Source organism: Emydura macquarii, unplaced genomic scaffold, assembly GCF_026122565.2.
Source record: "Emydura macquarii macquarii isolate MOO-44397 ecotype Brisbane River unplaced genomic scaffold, CSIRO-AGI_Emac_v2 contig_2473, whole genome shotgun sequence".
NCBI lineage: Eukaryota > Metazoa > Chordata > Testudines > Chelidae > Emydura > Emydura macquarii.
Genome location: NW_027132610.1, coordinates 454,400 through 477,351, shown reverse-complemented (window position 1 = coordinate 477,351; position 22,952 = coordinate 454,400). Strand labels below are relative to the sequence as shown.

The 22,952-nt window shown below is 38.7% G+C and overlaps 1 protein-coding gene across 2 annotated transcripts in view; it reads left to right on the top strand.

Moving 5' to 3' along the window:
* CWF19L2 (CWF19 like cell cycle control factor 2) overlaps positions 1 to 22,952 on the top strand; it is a 176,970-nt gene that overhangs the window by 25,938 nt on the left and 128,080 nt on the right. For both annotated transcript variants that reach the window (XM_067562792.1, XM_067562793.1), the window contains exons 2-5: positions 2,786 to 2,896; positions 9,840 to 9,956; positions 11,241 to 11,351; positions 12,551 to 12,670. In XM_067562792.1, coding sequence (XP_067418893.1) covers positions 2,786 to 2,896; positions 9,840 to 9,956; positions 11,241 to 11,351; positions 12,551 to 12,670 — 459 coding nt within the window. The remainder of the gene's footprint in view (positions 1 to 2,785; positions 2,897 to 9,839; positions 9,957 to 11,240; positions 11,352 to 12,550; positions 12,671 to 22,952) is intronic.

Here is a 22,952-nt window from a genome sequence, read left to right as displayed (position 1 = left end):
CAGGCCCTGTAATTTCTACATCAAGCCCAGAGGGTGTTGGCTACCTTTTCCTGTTGACCTCTTGCATATAATTTTTCAGTAATGTGAAGTGGTTTTTAAAACTTTAGTCCTTCTATCTTTATTCAGAAGGTTATCTCTGAATTAAATTAAGGTCTGTTGGGAAGGGTCTTTGTTTTAAAAAAAAAAAAAAAGGAGGGGGGAGGTGGAAGGGGGGGGGGGGGTTATTATCATGTGAAGCTACCTACCCTTTATGCCCTGGAAACTGATTGCATCAATGAGTTGGTCATTATAACTATGTCACTCAGGAAAAATCCACACCCCTGAGTGATGTAGTTAACTGACTTAACCTCTGGGTGTAGACTGTGCTAGGTCTATAGGACAGTTCTCCAGTTGATCTAATTATTGCCTTTCGGGGAGGTGTAGTACCTGCACCAATGGGAGGACCCCCCTGTCGATATAGGTAGTGTCTTCATTGAAGCGCTACAATGGCTCAGCTGTACCGGTGTAGCTGGGCCATTGTAGCATTTTATGCATAACAAGCTCTTAGACTGTGGTGGTCGAGTGGGGAGTGTCTTTTTGGGGCATGGTTGCTGAACAAGGTTTAGGTGCATATCTTATGAAATAGACCTCTGGTTATCTATCTACGGATTCCATGTTTTGCTGAATCTTGTGAATGGCCACCGTTTTGCCTTGATTTTGTTCTAAGACTTCTGAGAAGAAGTTGTGGTGCAATGTAATGTTGTTAAAGCCCTAAAATGCTGTCTTGACAGTGCTCAAGTTGTTTGCCGCTTTGACTTTAGGAAAACTTTTAAATTGTAATATTTGTGGACTTTAATTCATAATTATCAAAGTTTGTGCCAGAGATTTCTAGATTGGAGGCATCCCCATGTCCAGAATGATTTAGTGTTTTGTGCAGAATTATTTTGTTCACTTCTTGGGTTGTGGAAGAAGGCTGTCCAAGAAAGTAAAGGGTGCAAAAATGTTCTCCTATGATTAGCTGCTTTGGATGGTGACTGAGTTGGGAAAAGGCATACACTTCGGTTGTATTTCCTTTAACTTTCTCATTTCATTTCTAATTATTTTTGTCATTTCCAGCTTTGCCAACCCCAAGTGTTCAAAAATCATGAGATTGACTTATGAATTTTTTAAAAATATGAATTTTTGGTAATGTTTGCCTTCTGTTTTTTTAATCTTTTGTATGCACTTGGGTCATGTTTTCAAGCTTTCATCTGCAACCGCAAGGGCTAAAAACTTTTTAAATTAAAGTTCAGATTTTGATTTAATCACAAGATTCCAAGAGCTGGGGCATTCAGAATCCCCCCAAATATTGTAAGACTCGTGATAAAACAGTGGGAGTTAGCCACACTGCATTGTCCATTTTGGGTTCTATCAAAAGGAAACTAGCCCAGAGGAGAAAAAATAGATAATTATTTTTCTAGTGGGAGGGCTTATAACAATGACACCTTTAAATTGTAGTACTTTATAGAGAATTAATAGCTGACTGAATTTAATAGTCTGAAGCAAAAAGGAAGGCCTCTGAGTTGGTTACCTAATCCCCTGAAATACCTTGTGCATCCATTCTTATTACACTAGTATAAAATCTATTAGTGCATGATGAAAACAACTCACATTTAAAAAAAAGGGTCAAGACCAAAAAAGTAAAACCAGTTTTTGCTTTATAATTTTTCCACAAAACAAGTATTAAATAGTAAAGGTGAGACTTGAAAGGTTCTCTCTGCAGTTTGCTATGGTTACAGCTTGCAATGAAATGCTGAAACAGGGTGACTTGTATGTTGTGACTTAGGTTACCAGATGTGTTCAGATTAGTATTAAATCATATCTAGTTGAAACATATTGATATTTTTCTTAAGAAGTAAGCAACTTTGCAAAGTGCAGTTGCCACAGTATAGTGTAATATGGCATTCTACTCTAGTTAAATACTTTTACTCTTCTAAAATGAATTGGACCTTTTGCTTTTATTTAAAATGAGCTAATTGTAGGATAGGGCTCAATGATTTAATTAGTTTCTATTTTATTAATTTAGATTTATGTAATTCATAAAAATCTATTGAAAGTACAGGTACTTTTGCATATGTTAAAATCTGCAGAATAAAAAACAAAAATAAATCCAACAATCTTTCCAAAACCAAGGAGGAGAACAATGCATCCCAGCCATTAACCCTCTACTTCCCAAAAGCCTAGGTCAAAAAGAAGGGTTTTGTAGTATGCCCTGCAGTTCAACAGATCTGGGCTGTTCGGGACATGGTGGAAATGAATTCCAAAGCTGAGAGCCCACCATGGAGAATTCTCTCTCAGCAGCTGTCTATTTGAGCTAATTCCCATACGAGCCATCCTTTGGGGGTAGAAAAGCAATTGCCCAAAACTACCCAATGGGGCCTTTGAGAGATGGGATGAGTAAGAATAGAAAGTCAAATCAGTCTTATAACACATGAGAAAATGAACGGAGGCTAGTAATAGAAACATTTTCAGAGCGAAAACAAATTAGTGTAGCTCTATTTGTGTAATTAGGTTGGGGTTACTGCTGGCACAACTTCAAAACTATAGCACACTGGAAATGGTATTAGGTATAGGGTAGTCTTTAATTCCATTTACCAGTAACGTATTGTCAATCAATATTTTGTAATGCCATCCTCTAAATAAAATTAAATTATTCTCAGAAGTGGGACCGCCTGGTTCAAATCCAGATTGCAACCTAATAACTTCAGCATCATTTCATCTAAACATTCAGAATCTATTTGTTTCTTTTCCCCCTTCTTCATATTAGGCCAAAGCTGACTATGAGAAGGAAGAGAAACGTAAAGAACTCAAGCGGCTGCGAGGTGAGGATACATGGATGCTCGCTGATGTGAACAAACGTGTGGAAGAGCTGGAAAAGGTGATTGAATTTCATGCTAGCTTTCCATTATCTTGAAGTAAACTGAAATATTCAGAGACTTAAAATGATGTAGAAAATAATCTTTGAATGCCTTGTATTTCAAAAGCAATTTTGGTAAAAACTAAAAGGAAATATATATATATATATATATATATATATATATATATATATATATATTGTAACACGAACACATATCCTCCCTTGTTTTCATTCAATCTCATGAGCCATGAAAAAAGTTTGAATTCTGATATTACTGTTACATATTCTACATGTCTGAAAAATGCCCTCCCCTCTCCCCCATTTGTTATTTTTGTTTAACATAACATCCAGCCTGAGAGTCCTAAAAGTTTGCTGACTATTTTGTAACTTTTTGGTCATTATAAAGGTGGTATATCCTATCAATGTCTTGATTTTTTTTTTTTTTTTAATTCTAATGGACCCATGTGACTACAAATGTTTTATAATTAGGCCAATTAACTTTAAAGCTTTATTTTTCTGGCCTTTTTCAATGCATAATCATGAATTAGCCAAAAGAGCTATAGAGTTCCAAGAAAGTTACCATTGTGCGCGTCACCTATCAGATTATTATCTCCTTGGAATACTAAACCTCGTGAGCAAGAAATAAGGTAAAATCCAACAATCTTTCCAATATTTCTTTCCATCTTGTAGCTTTTGTTAATGTTTGTTATTTAATCTCACTGTCCATTCCATGTTCACCTTACAGTGACTGCTGTAATTGCTTTCACTGGCAGTAGCAAGTTTTATGGTCTATGCTCTTTTCATGTTCAGGAAGTTCAGTATATAGTTTGCCATTTTTTCACAATTGGTGAATACCCTTCATTTTTTGCCAGCATACTGTGTTGTTTAAGCTTCCTTTCAGGAAACAGCCGACATGGAAAACAATACGGTGCTTGGTTGGTAGCACTCCAAAAAAGCCAGTCTCTTGGTATCTTTTCTCTCTTGTTGGAAGTCTTACATTTGAGAAGAAATTCAGAAAAATTATGCCCATCAACATATTTTGGCATTGACTTTGCTAGCTTCCGCATTTCTTCAAAAGTCAGGACACAAGATAGATTCTATCCATCAAAAAATTGTTCTATTATGTTTTCAGGCCACAAGACTAGATCTTTGAAAAGACAAGAATCAAATAGTGCAGCACTACTCTCTCCTGCTTCTTGTAAACCTTCTGAATGTGGTGGTGCTAATGGTGATGCTGCCTGACTATCTTCAAGCATTAGATTGGAGTCACATGATGCATGTTCTGGCAGCTTTTCTTTGTCATCAATTGCCAGTGCCACAGACACAGTCTCTATATTGAAATCATTTTCATGTTGATTTTGTTCATCTGCTTTCCTAGTTAGTATATTGCCTGACTGCAGAAAGGCCTTGTCTGATTTGAAAAACTGGAGGAAGGATTGGTGTCTGTTAGCTTCTTTTAGTTCCCTTTCTTTTACCTCCTTACGTTTCTGGCTGCCTGATTTGTATTTATAGCCACCACCAGACATGGCAGTACAGGGTGCATGCGTGTGTGTGTGACTGTGAGTGAATTAGACACTTACTCACATATATTTTGGGCCTGCAAATCCTACCAGAAGAAACAACAGCACTGGCTCCTACTGTCTTTTATAGTGCTTTGCTTTGCCCCTCCCACCAGCTCTCCCTCCCTCCTGCCTATGCACAAGGAACTCTGGGACAAAGCTCTCACTCTGTCTCTCAAACTGGGACTTGTAGTTTGAGACTAACTGTACAAGCACACATGCTTTATTCTAGAGAAGGCCCTGGGCTGGGCCAGGAGGCCCAGCATCTCACTGTTCAGAATGTTGCTTGAGACTGCTTTATCACTGCTTCTGATTGGCTCCAGCAAATCTCACAAGATCTGGACAATTGATACATAGATACAGGGAAATAAGTTTCTATAAATATCCTACGGCATGATCTACTATTTAGCCTCAATTTTTTCCTCATGGTAGTGGGGGTTGCAGCCTGGGCCGGGCCCCCCCAGGACTTCTGGGCCCCAGTAAAGTGTACCCTTTTTCCCTACCATGTGGGAGTCCTGTTTTGGTTGTACAGAAGCAGAAGTATTGCTTTAGCTCAGTTTTACATCTAATTTTTGGCATGTAAAAATGGCAGCAGAGACATAAGTCACTTGGTGTGCTTAGACGGATATACAACAATGAGGTTCAATTTATAGACATTTAAAAAGTAAAGTAATTTTGTTGATAAATTGGAGTGGATTTACAGAAGAGACATGAGACTCATTAAAGAATTAAAAATATGCCTATTAGTGATAGTCTCAAGGAGCTCTATCTATTTATCTTAACCAAGGGGAAGGTTAAGGAGTGAGGTGATCACAGTTTACATAGAAAACAAATATTTGGTAATGCACATTAGTGTGTCACTCACTAACTGACTGTGTGGACTCTGCTGGAGCGCACTAAAAGTTCTCTAGTGTGTCTTTGAATCATAGAATCAAGATTAGAGTTGGAAGGGACCTCAGGAGGTCATCTAGTCTAACCCCTACTCAAAGCAGGACTAACCTCAGCTAAATTATCCCAGCCAGGGCTTTGTCAAGCCACAACTTAAAAGCCTCCAAAGATGGAGATTCCACCACCTCCCTAGGTAACCCATTCCAGTGCTTCACCACCCTCCTCATTCTTCTCTTTTGCAGACTAAACAAGCCTAGTTCCCTCAGCCTCTTCTCATAAGTCTTGTGCTCCAGCCCCCTAATCATTTTTGTTGCTGTCCGCTGGACTCTCTCCAACTTCTCCACATCCTTTTTGTAGTGGAGGCCCCAAAAGTGGACACAATACTCCAAATTCAGCCTCACCAATGCTTAATAGAGGGGAATAATCACTTCTCTCGATCTGCTGGCAGTGCTCCTCCTAATGCAGCCCAATATGCTATTAGCCTTCTTGGCAACCTGGGCACACTGCTGACTCATATCCAGCTTCTTATCCACTGTAACCCCCAGGTCCTTTTCTGCAGAACTGCTGCCTAGCCCCTCGGTCCCCAGTCTGTAGCTGTGCATGGGATTCTTCCATCCTGAGTGCAGGACTCTGCACTTGTCCTTGTTGAACCTCATCTGATTTCTTTTGGCCCAATCCTCCAATTTGTTCAGGTCACTGTGTATCCTGTCTCTACCTTCCAGGGTATCTACCACTCCCCCTAGCTTAGTGTCATCTGCAAACTTGCTGAGGGTGCAATCTACCCCATCCTCTAGATCATTAATGAAGATGTTGAACAAAATTGGCCCCAGGACCGACCCCTGGGGCACTCCACTTGTGACCGGCTGCAAGCGTTACTGTAATACTGTTTGAATTGGGAATATGTTAATGTGTACTCAGGAACTTTTAGTGTGCTGCAGCAGGATCCACACGGTTAAGTTAGTGTGCAGTGTGCCAGTGCTCATTAGGATTTACATCATAACTGGTGTGGACTAACAAACACACTGTATAGACACTTCCTTAGTAGAAGACCTATATGTCTTGTGTTTGGCAAGACCCAACAAGTGTGTGTAAAAGGCCTTGTGTGCACAAGAAAGATGTTTTGAAATACCAGATTATTTCAGGATCAACTGCCTTGTATCCACACACAAGTTTTTTAAAAATTATCTGATGTGTTCTCCCATGCTAATTAATCCTCTTTGGAAACAAAATAGCTCATTTCTGAAATAAGCTTTTTTCACGTTAAGGTTTGTGTGGATGCATGTAGCAGCTGTCATAGTTCAGTTTAACTATTCCTCCTCTAGCAGTCCTCCCATTTTTAATCCACACTATAGCTTCACACCTGGATCTTCTTGTCCATTTACCTCTGTGCCTTCTACTGCTTCAGGGTAATTTTGACCAGATGTCTTCTCCTTGTTTAAATGCTGGCACATTGTGATCCAGTTATTGTTGACTTTACACACCCATTATAGCAGTCATGCTCTGGGCTTCTGTGTGGACCTGTAAGGAGGTCCTGGACTTCATAGAATCATAGAGTTGGAAGGGACCTCAGGAGGTCATCTAGTCCAACCCCCTGCTCAAAGCAGGACTAACCTCAGCTATATCATCCCATCCAGGGCTTTGTCAAGCCACAGCTTAAAAACCTCCAAAGATGGAGATTCCACCACCTCTTAGGTAACCCATTCCAGTGCTTCACCACCCTCCTAGTGAAAAACTTTTTCCTAATGTCCAACCTAGACCTCTCCCCCCCTGCAACTTGAGACCGTTGCTCCTTGTTCTATCATCTGCCACCACCGAGAACAGCCTAGCCCCATCCTTCCTGGAACCCCCTTTCAGGTAGTTAAAGGCTGCTATCAAATCCCCCTTCATTCTTCTCTTTTGCAGACTAAACAAGCCCAGTTCCCTCAGCCTCTCCTCATAAGTCCTGTGCTCCAGCCCCCTAATCATTTTTGTTGCCCTCCGCTGGACTCTCTCCAACTTGTCCGCATCCTTTTTGTAGTGGGGGGCCCAAAACTGGACACAATATTCTAAATGCAGCCTCACCAATGCCGAATAGAGGGGAATAATCACTTCCCGTGACCTGCTGGCAATGCCCCTCCTAATGCAGCTCAATATGCTATTAGCCTTCTTGGCAACCAGGGCACACTGCTGACTCATATGCAGCTTTTTATCCACTGTTACCCCCAGGCCCCTTTCTGCAGAGCTGCTGCCTAGCTCGTCGGTCCCCAGTCTATAGCTGTGCATGGGATTCTTCCTTGCGGTCTGGGGAGAGGAACATGTCCAGGCCTATTTGAACATCAGTCACTGGAATGCCAAGTTCGATGAGCAGCTGGCAGAGCAAATACAGGAGATGGGGTGTTCCTGGGTCAAGGGCCAGTGCTTCCACAAAGCAAAGGAGCGCCAACAGGGCTATGGTAAAGCAAGGGACAAGAACAGGATCTCTGATAGTGCTCCTTTTATCTATCCGTATTATGAGGACTAGACTTGATTTTGGCAAGGGAAGCTAACTCTGAACTGTGGCACGGGATTCTGGACAGTTTGGAGGGAGGGCCTTGGAAGGCACCCAAGAGACCTGGATCCTAACTAGGAGGAGATTAGCCTGGACAGCCAAGATCTCTGTGCAGTGCAAAACCCAAACCAGCAACCCAGGCACTGGAGATGCCTTCCAAAACCTACTCAGGGAGCCAGTCTGAAACTGCTTTGGAGGGTTACATTACTAGTAAGTAGTATGTGCTCTTTTACAATACAACTGGATAGGTCGGTTTAGACAACTTAGTTCTGGGTAGTGGCTGGGCAGAGCCTCTTGCTGACTGCCCAGCTTCTCCTCCCTTTTCTTTCTGCCTTTTTATGTCCCTTGCTAGATGTAACTCATTTTGTGGCTTTCTGGCTTTGTCCCAACATGCATGTGCTGTTGTTTTGTACTTAGCAGTTTGTCCATATTTCTACTTTTTGTAGGATTCTTTTTTGATTTTCAGGTAATTAAAAAGCTCTTGATGCAGCCATTTTGGCCTCTTACTATTTTTCCTATATTTCCTTTGCATCAAGATAGTCCCTTCCCACACCACTCCATCCCCCAGGATAAGGGTAACAATTTTGACCCTTCACTCACACACACCTGTGAAGCCATTGGTACAGATGTGAAGATTCAGCAGTTTACATTTGTTCTGTCATAGTTCCATTGGTTTTAAATTTGCAATTTAAATGTGCAACGTTACCTTGAATCAACAAAGGGTTTTATTATGACAAACTCAGCTGAGAAATTTCAGTGAAATTCAATTCCCCCCAATATAATCTCTTTCTAATCAAATGTTTATACAAAAACATTTCATTCATTTCCTTGATTACATTACATTCATTTTCCATCCACTCTACTGAACACATCCCAGATCCTGTTTCCCTTCTCAGTTGAGGCACCCAGGTAAATCCATGAAATGTCTTCTATGATTACCAAGCTTTATGAAATGGCCTAGTGGCACCCTGGGATAGTAGTGCACGCTGCCAGGAGAACAGCCCCGAAAGTTGATCTACCAACACCAAAGTTGTTAGCTACTGACAGTTAGTAAAAGTGAACTTTCAGATGTCGATGGCCATGTGCTTGTCATGCTGAGGGGAACTCTCATTTTGGTATTCCATCACTGCAGTTTCAATTTGAGCTCTGAAAAGATTTTTAGGAAAGTGGCCTTTGTTTTCCTGAAGTTCTGCCCTCACTGCTGGTCATCCCAGGTCGGTGTTGCTATTGTTTCCCACCGGTTTGTGCTAGTTTGCTGAACCCAGAAGCAGTAGTGCAGAAAGTGAAGTTTCTTCAAGAAAGAATCCTCCAGAAATAACTGCTTGACCCACGTCTTCCTGCACTGCCATGGCTGTCTCCCAATCCAGCCAGAGCCAGCTGGCCTCATTACTGCCAATACATATGGAGAAGCCTGTTTGTTTTAATCGCAATCAGGTCAGGTCAGGATCATGACATTCAGCAGTGTTTTCTCCATGCTGCAGCAAAATACAGATGAATTATGGGATGCCAGGAGAGGAATCATGGGATTTGATTCCTTTGACCCCAAATCCTAAAATCCAGTAGGTTCCAGAAGGCATCCTGCTATGCAGTTGTGAGAAAAATCTCTGTGTGTAAACAGCCTGGCAGTGGAAATCTGCACCATGGGATACCTGCCCAGAATATTGTGCATCTATTTAAAAAAAAAAAAAAAAAAGGGGGGGGGGGAGATCTTTATGGATACAAGGATTCACAAGGGAAATCACTTCAGCTGTTAAAATGGAAAAATATATTTTAAAAAAAATCCTGTGTAGACAAGTGCTAAGAAACTGACAGATGGAATGATTGAGGGAGGATGATAGAAACAGTAATAAGAACATGCGGGTATGGTCAGATAAGTGCACAATTCGATAGTTTAGAATCAGCTATATTTTTTGTATGTAATTTGATTAATGGTCTATCTTTTTTCTGTGTGATTTGTTTTCATGTAATTTATAAGTGTTTACTTATGTAGGAACATTCTGTAAAGAAAAAGAAGAAAAAGGATAAACACTCAAGAAAACTTAAGAAAGAAAAGAAGAAAAGCAAAAAGGAAAAAGTTGAAAAAAATGATTCAGGTGATAGCTCTTCAGTAAGTATTAAACTTAATTTTTTCTTGAAAGAATGTTTTTTTAAAAACAAAAACAAAACCAAAACAAACAAAAAAAACCCAAATAAATCATTTTTAACCTGCCTTTGTGGAAAGAGTTGCTACTAATATTGAGGCTTATTTTCCCTTTCCTAAAGACAGTGCTCCATGATATCTTGCTGGCACACCAAGTATTTTATTAATTTAAAAATGCCATTTTTAAAATTTCTCTAATGCTTCTGTAATGCTCCCTCTGCCAGTTAGGGGCCAGTAGATTTACATTTTTTTTTTTTTTTTTTAGCAGACCGAGACTTAATTGGAAATCATGGCATTGCTTCCTGGCCCTCTCATTTTTTATGTTTTTATCAAGTGGAGTAAACAGGCCTGCAGGAAATCCTATTCTGATTGGATTTTCTGAGTTTGATACGTGTTTCAAAGTCCCCAATTTAAATGTAGCATTTTTGATGGACATTTGTGTGCAAGCGTGGTAACGTTGTTTTCTTCTTGAAGATTATCCTTTCTTCCTGATGCGTATGAAGGTTCAATAGGACAAGATTTTTCTGAACATACATCTGAGTGAATTTGTGTTTTTCACTTGCTGACCTGTGGGAAATAACTAAAACCACATATTAGTTCCATGTTTCCTGTGGGAAGTAACCAAAGCTGCAAATTGCATCAGAGAGTCCCAAGATGCAGCAGCCTTCTGACCCTGATACCCTTGATCCAAAGTCTCTTGTTCCCATGACAGGTTTCTATAAATAGTAGGGAATATCTGATCAGCAGAGGGCTCTTTGCTGCAAGTGTAAAATCTCAGCACTCCGGAAAACTGCTCTTGCTCTTAGAGAGATATGCATATATATTGGGTGTGGGGCGGGGGAAGGTTGGAATGAGATACAATTAAAATGTAAAAGGATGATGTAAATAATTACATTTTAAATGTAGTACCAGGAAAGCTTAATAAAATATTTCTTTTTTTCCTGTCACTAATTTAAATGTTTTAATTGTACGTATTCTTTGTTTGTTTCAAAGTATCAACAGGATAGTTTCAACTCTCTGGCAAATGGTCATTCTGTTTTCTTTTCATGACAATATGATATTAATAAACTGGTGATGAAGAATAGGGAGAGACTAACATGCTATTTTGGTGAGATCACATCAAATGGCATTTTCTTTGTAAAATTTCCTTAGTAATAATATGTTCTCCATGCATAACAGCGCTTTAAGGTTTATCATTCTAAAATACAGTGCTTTTGAATTATTCTCAATTAGTCCAACCCTTATTCTTAGGATTCTTCAGTTGAATGGGTTGAGTCAAACATATCACAGTCAATTTGCACAGAAAAGGCTTGGAAAGTCAAGAATGAGCAGTTGGATACTACAGAAGATCCTGCAGTTCAGGTGAGTAGCTGGTAATTATGGAAAGGGAAAATCATTTGGGCCTAGTGTAAAGTGTGGCTAAATTACTTTGAAAATTCTTTGATCAATAGCCACTTAAAATGTAAGTATTATATATATTTAGGTAAATGTTAGATATTTATTAATTGAATAGTTTTTCTTGTCTTATCAGGCATTTACCAAAGCATTACAATTAGGTTGCTTAGCATTAGTTTTGTGAATCATATGCGAAAGTACATAGTGATTTAGCCTGACTTCCTTAATAAGGGCAGATTGAAGACTTAACTAATCCTGTTAGTTTCTCCGCATAGATCAGGTCAATCTTTAATGACTTTTTGGTTACATGGTGCTTGAAGTACAGCAACTAAAGAAACGGAAGAATTTTTGAGTAGCAAGACTGATTGCATCAGGGATCTTGCTAGTATTCTTAGCTATGCTCTGCACCTCACAAGTTGTGTGTCCTCTGGAGAGTTGATGTTTCCCTATCTGAACCAGTGTGATTGCACTGGTTTAAGCACAGACTATTCAGTGTGACTGTTCTAGCCATGTTGATGTGACAAAGCCCTGGCTGGGATGATTTAGTTGGGGTTGGTCCTGCTTTGAGCAGGGGGTTGGACTAGATGGCCTCCTGAGGTCCCTTCCAACCCTTATCTTCTATGAGTCTAAGGTGTCTGGGAGCTATGAACTGCATCCTGTGATTAATTGCACATTTTGTGCTTGCTAAATTAGACTGAAGAGATCATGAAGCCAAATGCAATAAAAATAATTAATTCTTCAACAATTCTGGAATAAGATGGGTTATAAAGTGATTTGTCAAAATGATGTACAAAATGTACAAAGTTCAGTGTAAAAAGACATTTTCAATTCCATATTTACTTTATGAATTTGTATGTACCCGCACATTTACTAGTGTGCTTGCTCATAAATAAATCACATGCAGACTATACATCTGGAATTACAAAGAAAAGCATATATAAGTGAATTTTCATGAATGGAGTTTTTAGAATATTTGTTTTGCATGCAAAAATGTTTTGAAAACTAGAAACTACTGTAAAATCTATGCCATATATTATAGATATGAGATGATCTCAATAATTTTGTGAGTTAGATTTATACCTGAGCCATATATTTTTATTACAGAAAATGAATATTTACTGAGTGTGAGTGTTGTTTTGTTTTGGATGAAACTGTTTGTATTACAGAGGGATGAATGGATGACCTTAGATTTTATGTCTCTGAAAACCGTGTCTGCAGCATCACTCAAAGCTGAAAAAGAGACAGAAAAATTATTGGAGCAACAGAAAGCCCAAGCAATTGAGCAGGTAAAAGGAATTACTTCCATATTGCAGCAGTTTTCTCTGTATCTTCCACAATGCACTGTATAGTTTTGTTAGGTACTTAAGTTTTTATAAACTACACATATGCTAAATTGCTTAAATGAATACTTTTTTAGATTATGGTTTTATTTTTTAAATCTTCTTAAAATAATATTTGTTGGCCATATGGTGCTAGTTATTTTATACTGGTAGATTATTATTTGTTTGGGATAAAGGAGAGAGTGTCCTTTAGGAAGCTTATTGTGTGATAGGAAATCCATTAAACTAACCTAAGAATAAAACTAATTAAGAAGCAAGCCAAATATAGTTTAAAAAAAAAACAACAATTAAACTAGGGTGAAAAGATTAAATAATAAAAATAAACTGTATTTTATGGTACCCATATGTCATAATACTTGAATCACCACACATTGATGTTGAATAGGTAGAAATTGTCAGTGGGGGACTGACCTTCTGTTCAGTTCTGCAGGCAGATGGCAGACATATTATCTAGCATTTATATGCCCTTAGTTGTCCCTTAAACCACCACAATTGTAGAGCTTTCTAGTTTGTTGTCGTGCCTCTAAGAAACATCAGTGTTGGAATGTGATTTCTATTTGGATTCAATTTACAGCATCCTAGTTGTTGTTCTTACTAGCTTCTGAGAAGGTGTGAAGGGGGGTGATATTTTGTTGTTGGTTTTTTGGTTATTTTTTAAACTTTTCCGTACTCCTAAAGGGTCTCCAGCGTTCAGCCTAAAAATAGGATGAATTCTTAATTCTAAGTGATATGAGCATTAGGCATGTGGTATGTGATTATTTACATGTAATACCTGATCTCTGAAGGTATGTTTTAACAGATCCCCTCGTTACCCACCCACTCACCTTCTCCATACAGTCATTCTTTTATGCTTTCTGCACCAGATTCTCCAGTCTGACAGAGCTGTTCACAAGGCGTGTGCTGGTGGGAGCGCAAATGTGGCTTTAAAACTGAGTGCAGCATAGTCCAGGCACTCTCCCTCCTTCCCATAGTGTGTCCCCTATGCCTGCGCTGATGAAGAGTTGGGAGTGCAATGTCATTTTAGCTGTGCTATGCAGCCTTTTACTTCAGTGGACATTCCTGCCTGCTCCCAGAGTGCTGTCAAATGGGAGGGTCATGAAGTAGAATCTGGCCCTCTGGTTTAGCTAGAGAAAAAGAAACTAGTGGTCAGAGGCAGTAGAGGCCATTATGGCTCCCTTGCAGGGGCAGGTGCAAGCCCATTCCCAGCAGTGAAGCAGTTTAACTAATACAGACTTTTGCATAATGGAGGTGCCTGCTAATTGTATCCTGGGAACATTGACTCAGAATTGAAGATCTATTTCCACATATCTCCTGGGAACAAGAATTACAGTGAAGCAATTTTTTTCTTGCCCCAGAGGGAGTCTCTCTTAGAACATACTGAATCTCATGGAAAGTGCAAACTTTTATAATCTGGAGGTAGAATCTCAAGGTTTCGTACAACTGAGAGAATACAGTTCTTCGATTGGTTGCAGACTTTTATATTCCACTCATGCACATTCAATGTGCACTTACACAGCACACCGAAGCTGAAAATTTTGCCTAGCAATACTCGTAGGGGTGGCGCTTATACCTTCTGGCCTGTAGACCGACCTAAGGCTATTTAAGGGCAATGATGTCTAATCCCCCATAGTTCCTTCTCACTGCCTGCAGCTTGAATTGGAGCGTTGTGTGGTATCGCTATTTCTATCTCAATGTTTCTGTGATTTTGTTTTATATAATTATAGTATTACCTCTCAATTTTAGTTAGTACACTTAGTACACTTTAGTTAAGTACATTTTAGCCTGGTGGGATCCCCTCACCAGGTTTTAAACACTCCCTGGCATGGGGGGTGTCTATCCATTATGGTGACTTCCACATCATAAGTCATTCAAGAAGAGAATGCTGATGGCAAGAGACTTATCTCTTAAAGAGCATCTTAGGGAGCAGGCCATGTGACCTGCTTCAGTGTCAGGGACCTGTGAAGATTGTGTGTTCCTACAGAGACTTTTGGAGCCTGCATGAGACGTTGTTTTGGGCCCAAAGTTTGATTCCTCCTAGGAGGAAGAGAGATTGTTCTCCTTCTTTTGGTCCTCTGAGGAAGAGGTCTCATAAGATGGACCATTACCATTCCAGGCCTCGGGGAGATTCCTCCTCCTCTTCTAAGAAGCGCACAGATCAGCACCATGATTTCTCAGGTACACATGATAGAGTTGGGCTGTCTTACTGCTTTTTGGTACCGAGTTGAAATCAGTTGGGTACAGTCTGTGTGATGCATATTGAGTCCAGCACTGATTACATCAGTGTGCCAGGCAACATCTAACTTGCTCCATTCCTGACTGTCCAATAATTCAGGAGCATTCAACTTCTGTGGTTTCTTCTGCTGTGTCCTTGGTGCCTCCTGGACTGGTCACAGAGTACTTTCCTTGATGCCGTCTTCCATACCACCTGAGAGTTAGAGTGCAGGGTTGAGGTTGGCCTCCTCCTTGGAATTGAGGCGCCATTAGTCACAGATACTGTCTTCAATATCAATGATGACTTTGCTTTAGACCACACCTGTGGGTTCAGTACTGTATTGGCCCTAGCTTCGGTGCCACTGTCTGTTCTGTTGCCAAGTGGAAGCATAATGCTTCCTTGAAACTAGCAGAGGATGAGCCAGCTGATTAAAATTGGCCCCAGAAAGCGTCCTCCTCCTTTAGATTGGGAGCATGTGTATTTCCGTGGGCAAGTTAATGATAGAAAGGTGAGGGAGATGTCATTGGTAAAAATCTACAGAATCATAATTTCAGTGGTGTCACCCTCTGTTTGTTACTATTTTCGTGGAAGAAACGGCTTTCGAGTGATCCCCCAATTTGACCCATTTCCAACAATCAAAATTTCCTCTAACTGGAGGACTGGGAGCCAGGAGGCCAGTGAGTTCCCCATGCCACATGGCAGAGGGTGACACCTTTGAAATTACGATTCTGTAGATTTTTATGAATCAAATGATACCTTCCTTATCTTTCTATCATTAACTTCTCCACAGAATTACACATGCTCCCAGACTAAGAGTAGAAGAGGCCTTCTGGGTCCAATTTTAACCTGCCAATACAACCTCTGCCAATTTAGAGGAAGCATTCATTTTGACTTGCATATCGAGAGCAGCATTCCAGTCATGAACTCCCTGACTGTATATCTGCTGTTCAGGGACAGGCTGTCTCATTGCTACAGTGCTTGGAAAGCAGTAACCACAAACAAATGAGCCCCAAGCACTGTGGGATAGGGCTATGCCATTTAATTTCTGTTCATTCCCTCTTTCTACTCCCTGCCCCTCTCTGTCTTCAGGGACCCATCTTCTTAGTTACTGCTCCTTCACCAGGTACAGACTGTGCATGCTTTGGGATCTATAAAGGAGGTTCTCCAGTAGCATTGGAGGAAGAGATTCTGCTTATCATACTTCCTGCTCCCCAAGTCCAATGGCAGGGTGAGACCTATCCTTGATCCCTGCAGTCTCAACAAGTACATCAAATACATGACATTCCACCTGGTTATCCTAGTTACTGTTCTTTCTACTTTGAATCACTTCTGGTTTGCTGTTCTTGATCTTCAGGATGCTTGCTTTCATGTGGCAATTGTCCTGAGCCACAGAGGTTTTTGAGATTTGTAGTGGCATGTCAACATTATCAATACACAATGCTTACTTTTGGCCTGTCCTTGATGCCACATGTATTTTACCAAATGCATGATTGCAGTGACAACATATTTCAGAAAAAGAGGAATTCATATCTTTATGTACTTGGACACAAAATAGCCAAGGCACAAAATGAGATTAAATTAGTTAGAGACACAAAGGGTAACAAGAAAACATTCTACAAATAAATTAGAAGCAAGAGGAAGACCAAGGACAGGATAGGCCCCTTACTCAATGAGGGGGAAAAACAATAACAGAAAATATGGAAATGGTAGAAGTGCTAGATGACTTTTTTGTTTGTTTTCAGTTTTAGTAGCAATTGGACATCTAACTTAATGAATGCCTGTGAAAATGAGGTAGCATCAAAGACTAAAATAGGGAAAAAATGAGTTAAAAATTACTTATACAAGTTAGATGTCTTCAAGTCATCAGGACCTGATAAAATATATCCTAGAATACTCAAGGAGCTGACTAAGAAGATATCTGAGCTACTTGGCGATTATCTTTGAAAAGTCATGGAAGACAACGGGAGTGATTCCAGAGGACTGGAAAAGGGCAACTATAGTGTCAATCTATGAAAAGGGGAATAAGGACAACCCAGAATTACAGGTCTGTCAGCTTAACTTCAGTACCTAGAAAGATAATGGACCGAATAATCAAGCAATCAATTTGCAAACACCTAGAAGATAATAAGGTGATAGGTTGGTTTGACATGATTTGTTCTTGACGTATCCATGCTGACAGTTACATAATAGCTTTCTTTGACAGAATAATAACTGTTTGGGAAACCATTCCCAGAGAAAACAACGAGAGTCCTGTAGCACTTTAAAGACTAACAAATTTAATTTCTGCAGGCATAAGTTTTTTTGTGGGCTGTAACCTGACGAAGTGGGTTTTTGCTGTATACAGACTAACATGGCTACCCCTCTGGAACATTCCCAGAAAGTAGTTATCAGTGGTTCACAGTCAAGCTGGAAGGGCATATCAAGTGGGGTCCTGCAGGGGTTGGTCCTGGGTCTGGTTCTGTTCAGTATCTTCATCCATTATCTAAATAATGTCAGAGAGAGTACACTTACAAATTTGCAGATGATACTAAACTGGGAGGGATTGCAAGTGCTTTGGAGGATAGGATTAAAATTCAAAATGATCTGGACAAACTGGAGAAATGGTTTGAAATAAATAGGATGAAATTAAATAAGAACAAATGCAAAGTACTCCACTTATGAAGGAACAATCAGTTGCACACATACAAAATGGGAAATGACTGCCTAAGGAGGAGTACTGCAGAAGGGGATCTGGGGGTCATAGTGGATCACAAGCTAAATATTAATCAACAGTGTAACACTGTTGCAAAAAAAGCAAACATCATTCCGGGATGTATTAGCAGGAATGTTGAAATCAAGACATGAGAAGTAATTCTTCTGCAGTATTCCGTGCTGATAAGGCCTCAACTGGAGTATTGTGCTAGTTCTGGGGGCCACATTTCAGGAGACGTGGACAAATTGGAGAAAGTCCAGAGAAGCGCAACAAAAATGATTAAAGGTCTAGAAAACATGACCTGTGAGGGAAGATTGAAAACATTGGGTTTGTTTAGTTTGGAGAAGAGAAGACTGAGGGGGGGACATAACGGTTTTCAAGTATATGAAAGGTTGTTACAAGGAGGAGGGAGAAAAATTGTTCTCATTAACCTGTGAGGATAGGACAAGAGGAAATAGGCTTGCATTGCAGCAAGGGCGGTTTAGGGTGGACATTAGGAAAAACTTTCTGTCAGTGTAGTTAAACACCGGAATAAATTGTCTATGGAGGTGGTGGAATCTCTATCATTGGAAATTTTTAAGAGCAGGTTAGACAAACACTTGTCAGCGATGGTCTAGATATTACTTAGTCCTGCCATGAGTGCAGGGGACTGGACTAGATGACCACTCGAGGTCCGTTCCAGTCTTATGATTTTACGATTGATCAGTGAGGGGCAAGTGCAAAGAACAAGTTCTCTGTCATGTCCAATTCACACTGTCTTTTTGATCATCTAGGCCTGATTTTGAATAAGGGAAAGTCAGCATTAATAGCAACTCAAAAAATCAAATTAATTGGGTCCCTACTAGATTCTGTTCATTTTTGGGCATACACACCTGAATGGAATACATGTTGAAAAACAACAGTTGCAGTACAGGTATCAGGGGTATTAACCTTTTCAGAAATTGTTGCTTTACAACCAATATGTACCAGTAAATACACTTAATTAATATGCAAAGGAAAATAGATACAATTAGTAACAAAGAGTAGGAAATGCTGAAGACACGGAAGACAATTTAATCAAGAAGAGAAACACAATTCAAAGATTCAGTATTTCAGAAGAGTTTAATTTTTTTTCCTTCTTGGGAACTAGTCTTTTTGTAGCTGTTACTTTTATTATTTATGAATGTCTGGTTTCCATGGTTATAAAGATTAACTATGAGTTATAGAAAGTCATAGTCAGTACCAGTAGAAAAATATACCCTACCAGTAGAAAATACCCAAATCAACACTGTACATACGAAAATATAGTAACACTGTATATTTTTACACTATACTTACTAAAGTATAGTAAACATTATATGAGTTTTTGCCTCAGGATGTTCATATTCTTTGAATTCTCTTCTTAATCCCATCTAATCTCAGATGTATTTTTATTTTGCTAAATCTATTTTTGTCACCATTCTTGCACACAGGAAAACACTGAAGATCTGTGGTTATAGTAGATTTTTAACTGTTATGTATAACTAATGTTACTTGGTCTCTCAAAATGTGGGGAGAAAGTGTAGGATATAGTGCTAGACTAAAATAAATATCAAGAGCTATTCTAGCCATTGCATAGCTACTTCAGTAAAAACCCCTACCGTTGGCATGTTGAACCTGTACAAAATGAAGCTTTCACTAGCATGACTACTTTGATACTATCCCAGTTTTAACAAAGCTATAGAACTTCTCACTATGGTTGATTTCGGCCTCTCAGAAATGTGGTCATATTAGAAATGATTGCAAGAAATTGTTTCAAATGTTTTAGGTTAGACTTTCATTTTTATTTGTCAACTTGCTTATTAAAATATTCGTTTATAATAAGATTCTTACATTACATGGTTCTATTTAGGCTAATACTCTCTTAATGAGGCAACAGTTTTACTGCTATTCACTGTAAATTAGTAATTTACTAATCTACGTTCTGGAGATATCCCAATCAAATTGTCCAGTTATATCCTATCCCCTCAAAGTTGGATAGCCTAACTATACCTGTTTAGGCATTTCTTATATTTCAGCCTAAGCATTCCCTTCTCCAGGATAAACAGATTGCTTTGTCATCTCCTCGGGCTAATGAAAATAACTGATATCTGTATCTTTAGAACATTCCCATATTCACATGAAGGCTGTTATCCTGACTCCTGTTAGTCCAGTCTTCCTTATTCTGTATTGAACTTTTCAACTGCTGTCTAGAATTTATTTTCCAAACTCTTTATTTTTTGCTTTCCTCTGAAGTCTGTCTTGTATTTGTCTATCAGCATTTTAAAGCAGGGTGCCTAAAACAGAATGCAGTGCTCCAAAAGGCCTAAAGCGCTATTCAATACCACATAGAATAGAGTATGTTAATACATCCCAATATATTGATGGTATTTGCATTGTATTTTGTAGCAGTGCCCTGCTGTTCATGCTTATTTATTAGTCACATGTAACGGCTAATCCTTCTGTGGTGCTATGGCTTAGCCATAATCATATTAATTATAAGGCTCCCATTCTACACTTGGAGACTTGAACATTCTTATAAAATGCATTCCAGTGCCACTACAAGTCCCTTTTATGTTTCAGTCGACCATGTTGTACGTTCATTTCTTTGTCTTTAGTTGTTATACAGCATATCTATCTGTAAGTGTCTGAGAGCTTCACAGAATTATTTTTACTGTGTGTCAGTCCTGCATTTCCAAACATTCTTATGGGGTGGATTGATTTAAATCACTGATTTTAATCAGCAAGCAAGAAACCTTGATTTAAAGCATACATTTCAATCATGTTTTGTATTCGTACTTTTAAATTATTTTCCTAAAGAAAGGTGGTTTCTCATTGGTTGGTAAACATTAAAACGTTGATTTTGCAACTTAATATAGTCTTTACACTAAATTTGGTGTCCTTTTGCTAACTAGTGGCTACATTGTCTATACACTTATGTAAGCAATTATACATCTTAACTAACACTTATTCAGATGCTTCATTTTTACATTTTTGTTACAAAATGGTACATGAAGAATTTCTTATTTATGAGATTAATATTTTTACTTGCAATTTGTGCCAAGATGTATTTAAATAAAAATTCAAATAAATTAAAAATGCACAAAAACAGCATTTAACATTTTTTTATTAAATAAAACTACCTTATGTGGTGGATATGTAAGAAAAGGTTTATCATTTTTTTTGACATTTAAAAATGATTTATTGAACAAGGGAAGTATCTGTAGTTAATGATCTGAACTGATGGTATATCTCATCTTTCAAAATTTTAGAACTAGTAGATTTCATCTTCACACCTAATTTTTATTCATAGATTGGAAGAGGAAAAAAGACATTCCTGCTTTAACTTCCAGTTGGTTTCTTAACATTACACTGAACTGAAAGTAAGAAAATATTCTCTATGCGCTTGCACAAGTGGCTGTTTTTGTCAAAAGTAGATTTAGCTCTTCAGCAAACTCTGGTTCCAGATGCTTCATCAGTGATTTCCACCAGTTCAATGGTTTAACATTCTTTAAAATTTGGCAGCGAACATGTCCTGCTTAATATTATTTTTGTATTCAGTGTTCATGATTTAAATACATTATAATAATTTTAGGCCTTAACATAGGTTGTCAATTTCAATTTTAATTTGAAATTGGTGTATTTAAATAAAACATCCAATTTAAATAAATACATCTTTTTTCAATCATTTATTTTTATTCACCCTGCATCCCTAACTGTTTTAGTTCCTTTTTGTTTTTTTTTCAAACTTAGAAAAGAAAGTACAGTTTCTTAAAGCCCGTTTACATATCAAGTTTGAAGTTTCAGAGTTCAGGTATTTTTGAGATCTCCCAAGGAGGAGAAAATAGTGATCAGAATTAATTTGTTATATAACCCTCTTTTTAATCCTCTTATAAGTCAAAAAATAGTTTGATAAGATTTTGCTTGAAAATTCACCTTTGGGAGTGAACTTCAGCCCTTCACCACTGAAAAAAGTTCTGAACATCTAAAAATGGGATTAGAATGGAAATCTTTGCAATCATCAAAAGTTTTGTTGATACTTCTCTCTACTCTTTCTACTCTCTGTCTTCCCATTTACAATTAAATGTTGGTTTTCTTCAACCCTTTCTTGAAGTACAAGTACAGCCTTCTGGGTGAGTTCAATGGTCCAGCTAGCCCAGTATCCTGTCTCCAACAGTAGCCAGGACCAGCACTTCAGGGGGAGTGTACAGAACAGGGCAATTATGGAATGATCTATCTCTGTCTCCACTTCTGACAATCAGAGGTTTATGGTCACCCTGAGCATGGGGTTGCATCCCTGACCGTCTCGGCTAATAGCCATTGATGGACCTGTTCTCCATGAATTTATTTAGTCCTTTTTTGAACCCAGGTATACTTTGGACCATCAAAACATCCATGACAATGAGTTCCAAAGGTTAATTGTACGTTGTGTGAAAAAAATACTTCCTCTTGTTTGTATTAAACCTCCTGTCTCTTAATTTCATTGGGTTTTTGTATTGTGGGAAAGGGTAAATAATACTTCTCTGTTCACTTTTTCCACACCATTCATGATTTTATAGATGATTATCATATTCCCCCTGCAACATTGATTTATATAGTGGCATTATGATATATTCTGTATCTTTGCCTAATGGTTCCTAATATTCTGTTAGGCTTTTTGACTGCTACTATACGTTGAGCTGAAGTTCTCAGAAAACTCTTCACAGTGACTCCAAGATCTTTCTTGAATCATAACAGCTAACTTAGAACCCATCATTCTGAATGTGTAGTTAGGATTGTTTTCGGATGTGCATTACCTTGCATTGATCAATACTGAATTTCATCTGCCATTTTGTCACCCAGAAGAATTCTTCACAGTCAACTTTGGATTTAACTATCTTGAATAACTTGGGATCATCTGAAAACTTTGCCACTTCACTGTTCACTTTCTTTTCCAGATCATTAATGAATACATTGAACAGCACAGGTCCCACTACAAACCCTTAGGGGAACTCTGCTGTTCACCTCTCTCCATTGTGAAAACTGATAATTTATTCCTATCCTTTGTTTCCCATTTTTTAACCGATTACTGATCCATGAGAGAATCTTCCCTGTTATGCCATGCTACTTTGCTTAAGATGTGGAACCTTGTCAGAGGCTTTCTGAGTGGCCAAGTACACTATATCAATTGGATCACCCTTGTCCACATGCTTGTTGACACCCTCAAAGAATTCTAATGTATTAGTGAAGAATTACTTCCTTTCTCAAAAAAACCATGTTGGGCTCTGCCCCAACATCTTGCGTTTGTTTCTGATAATTCTGTTATTTACTATAGTTTCTACCAATTT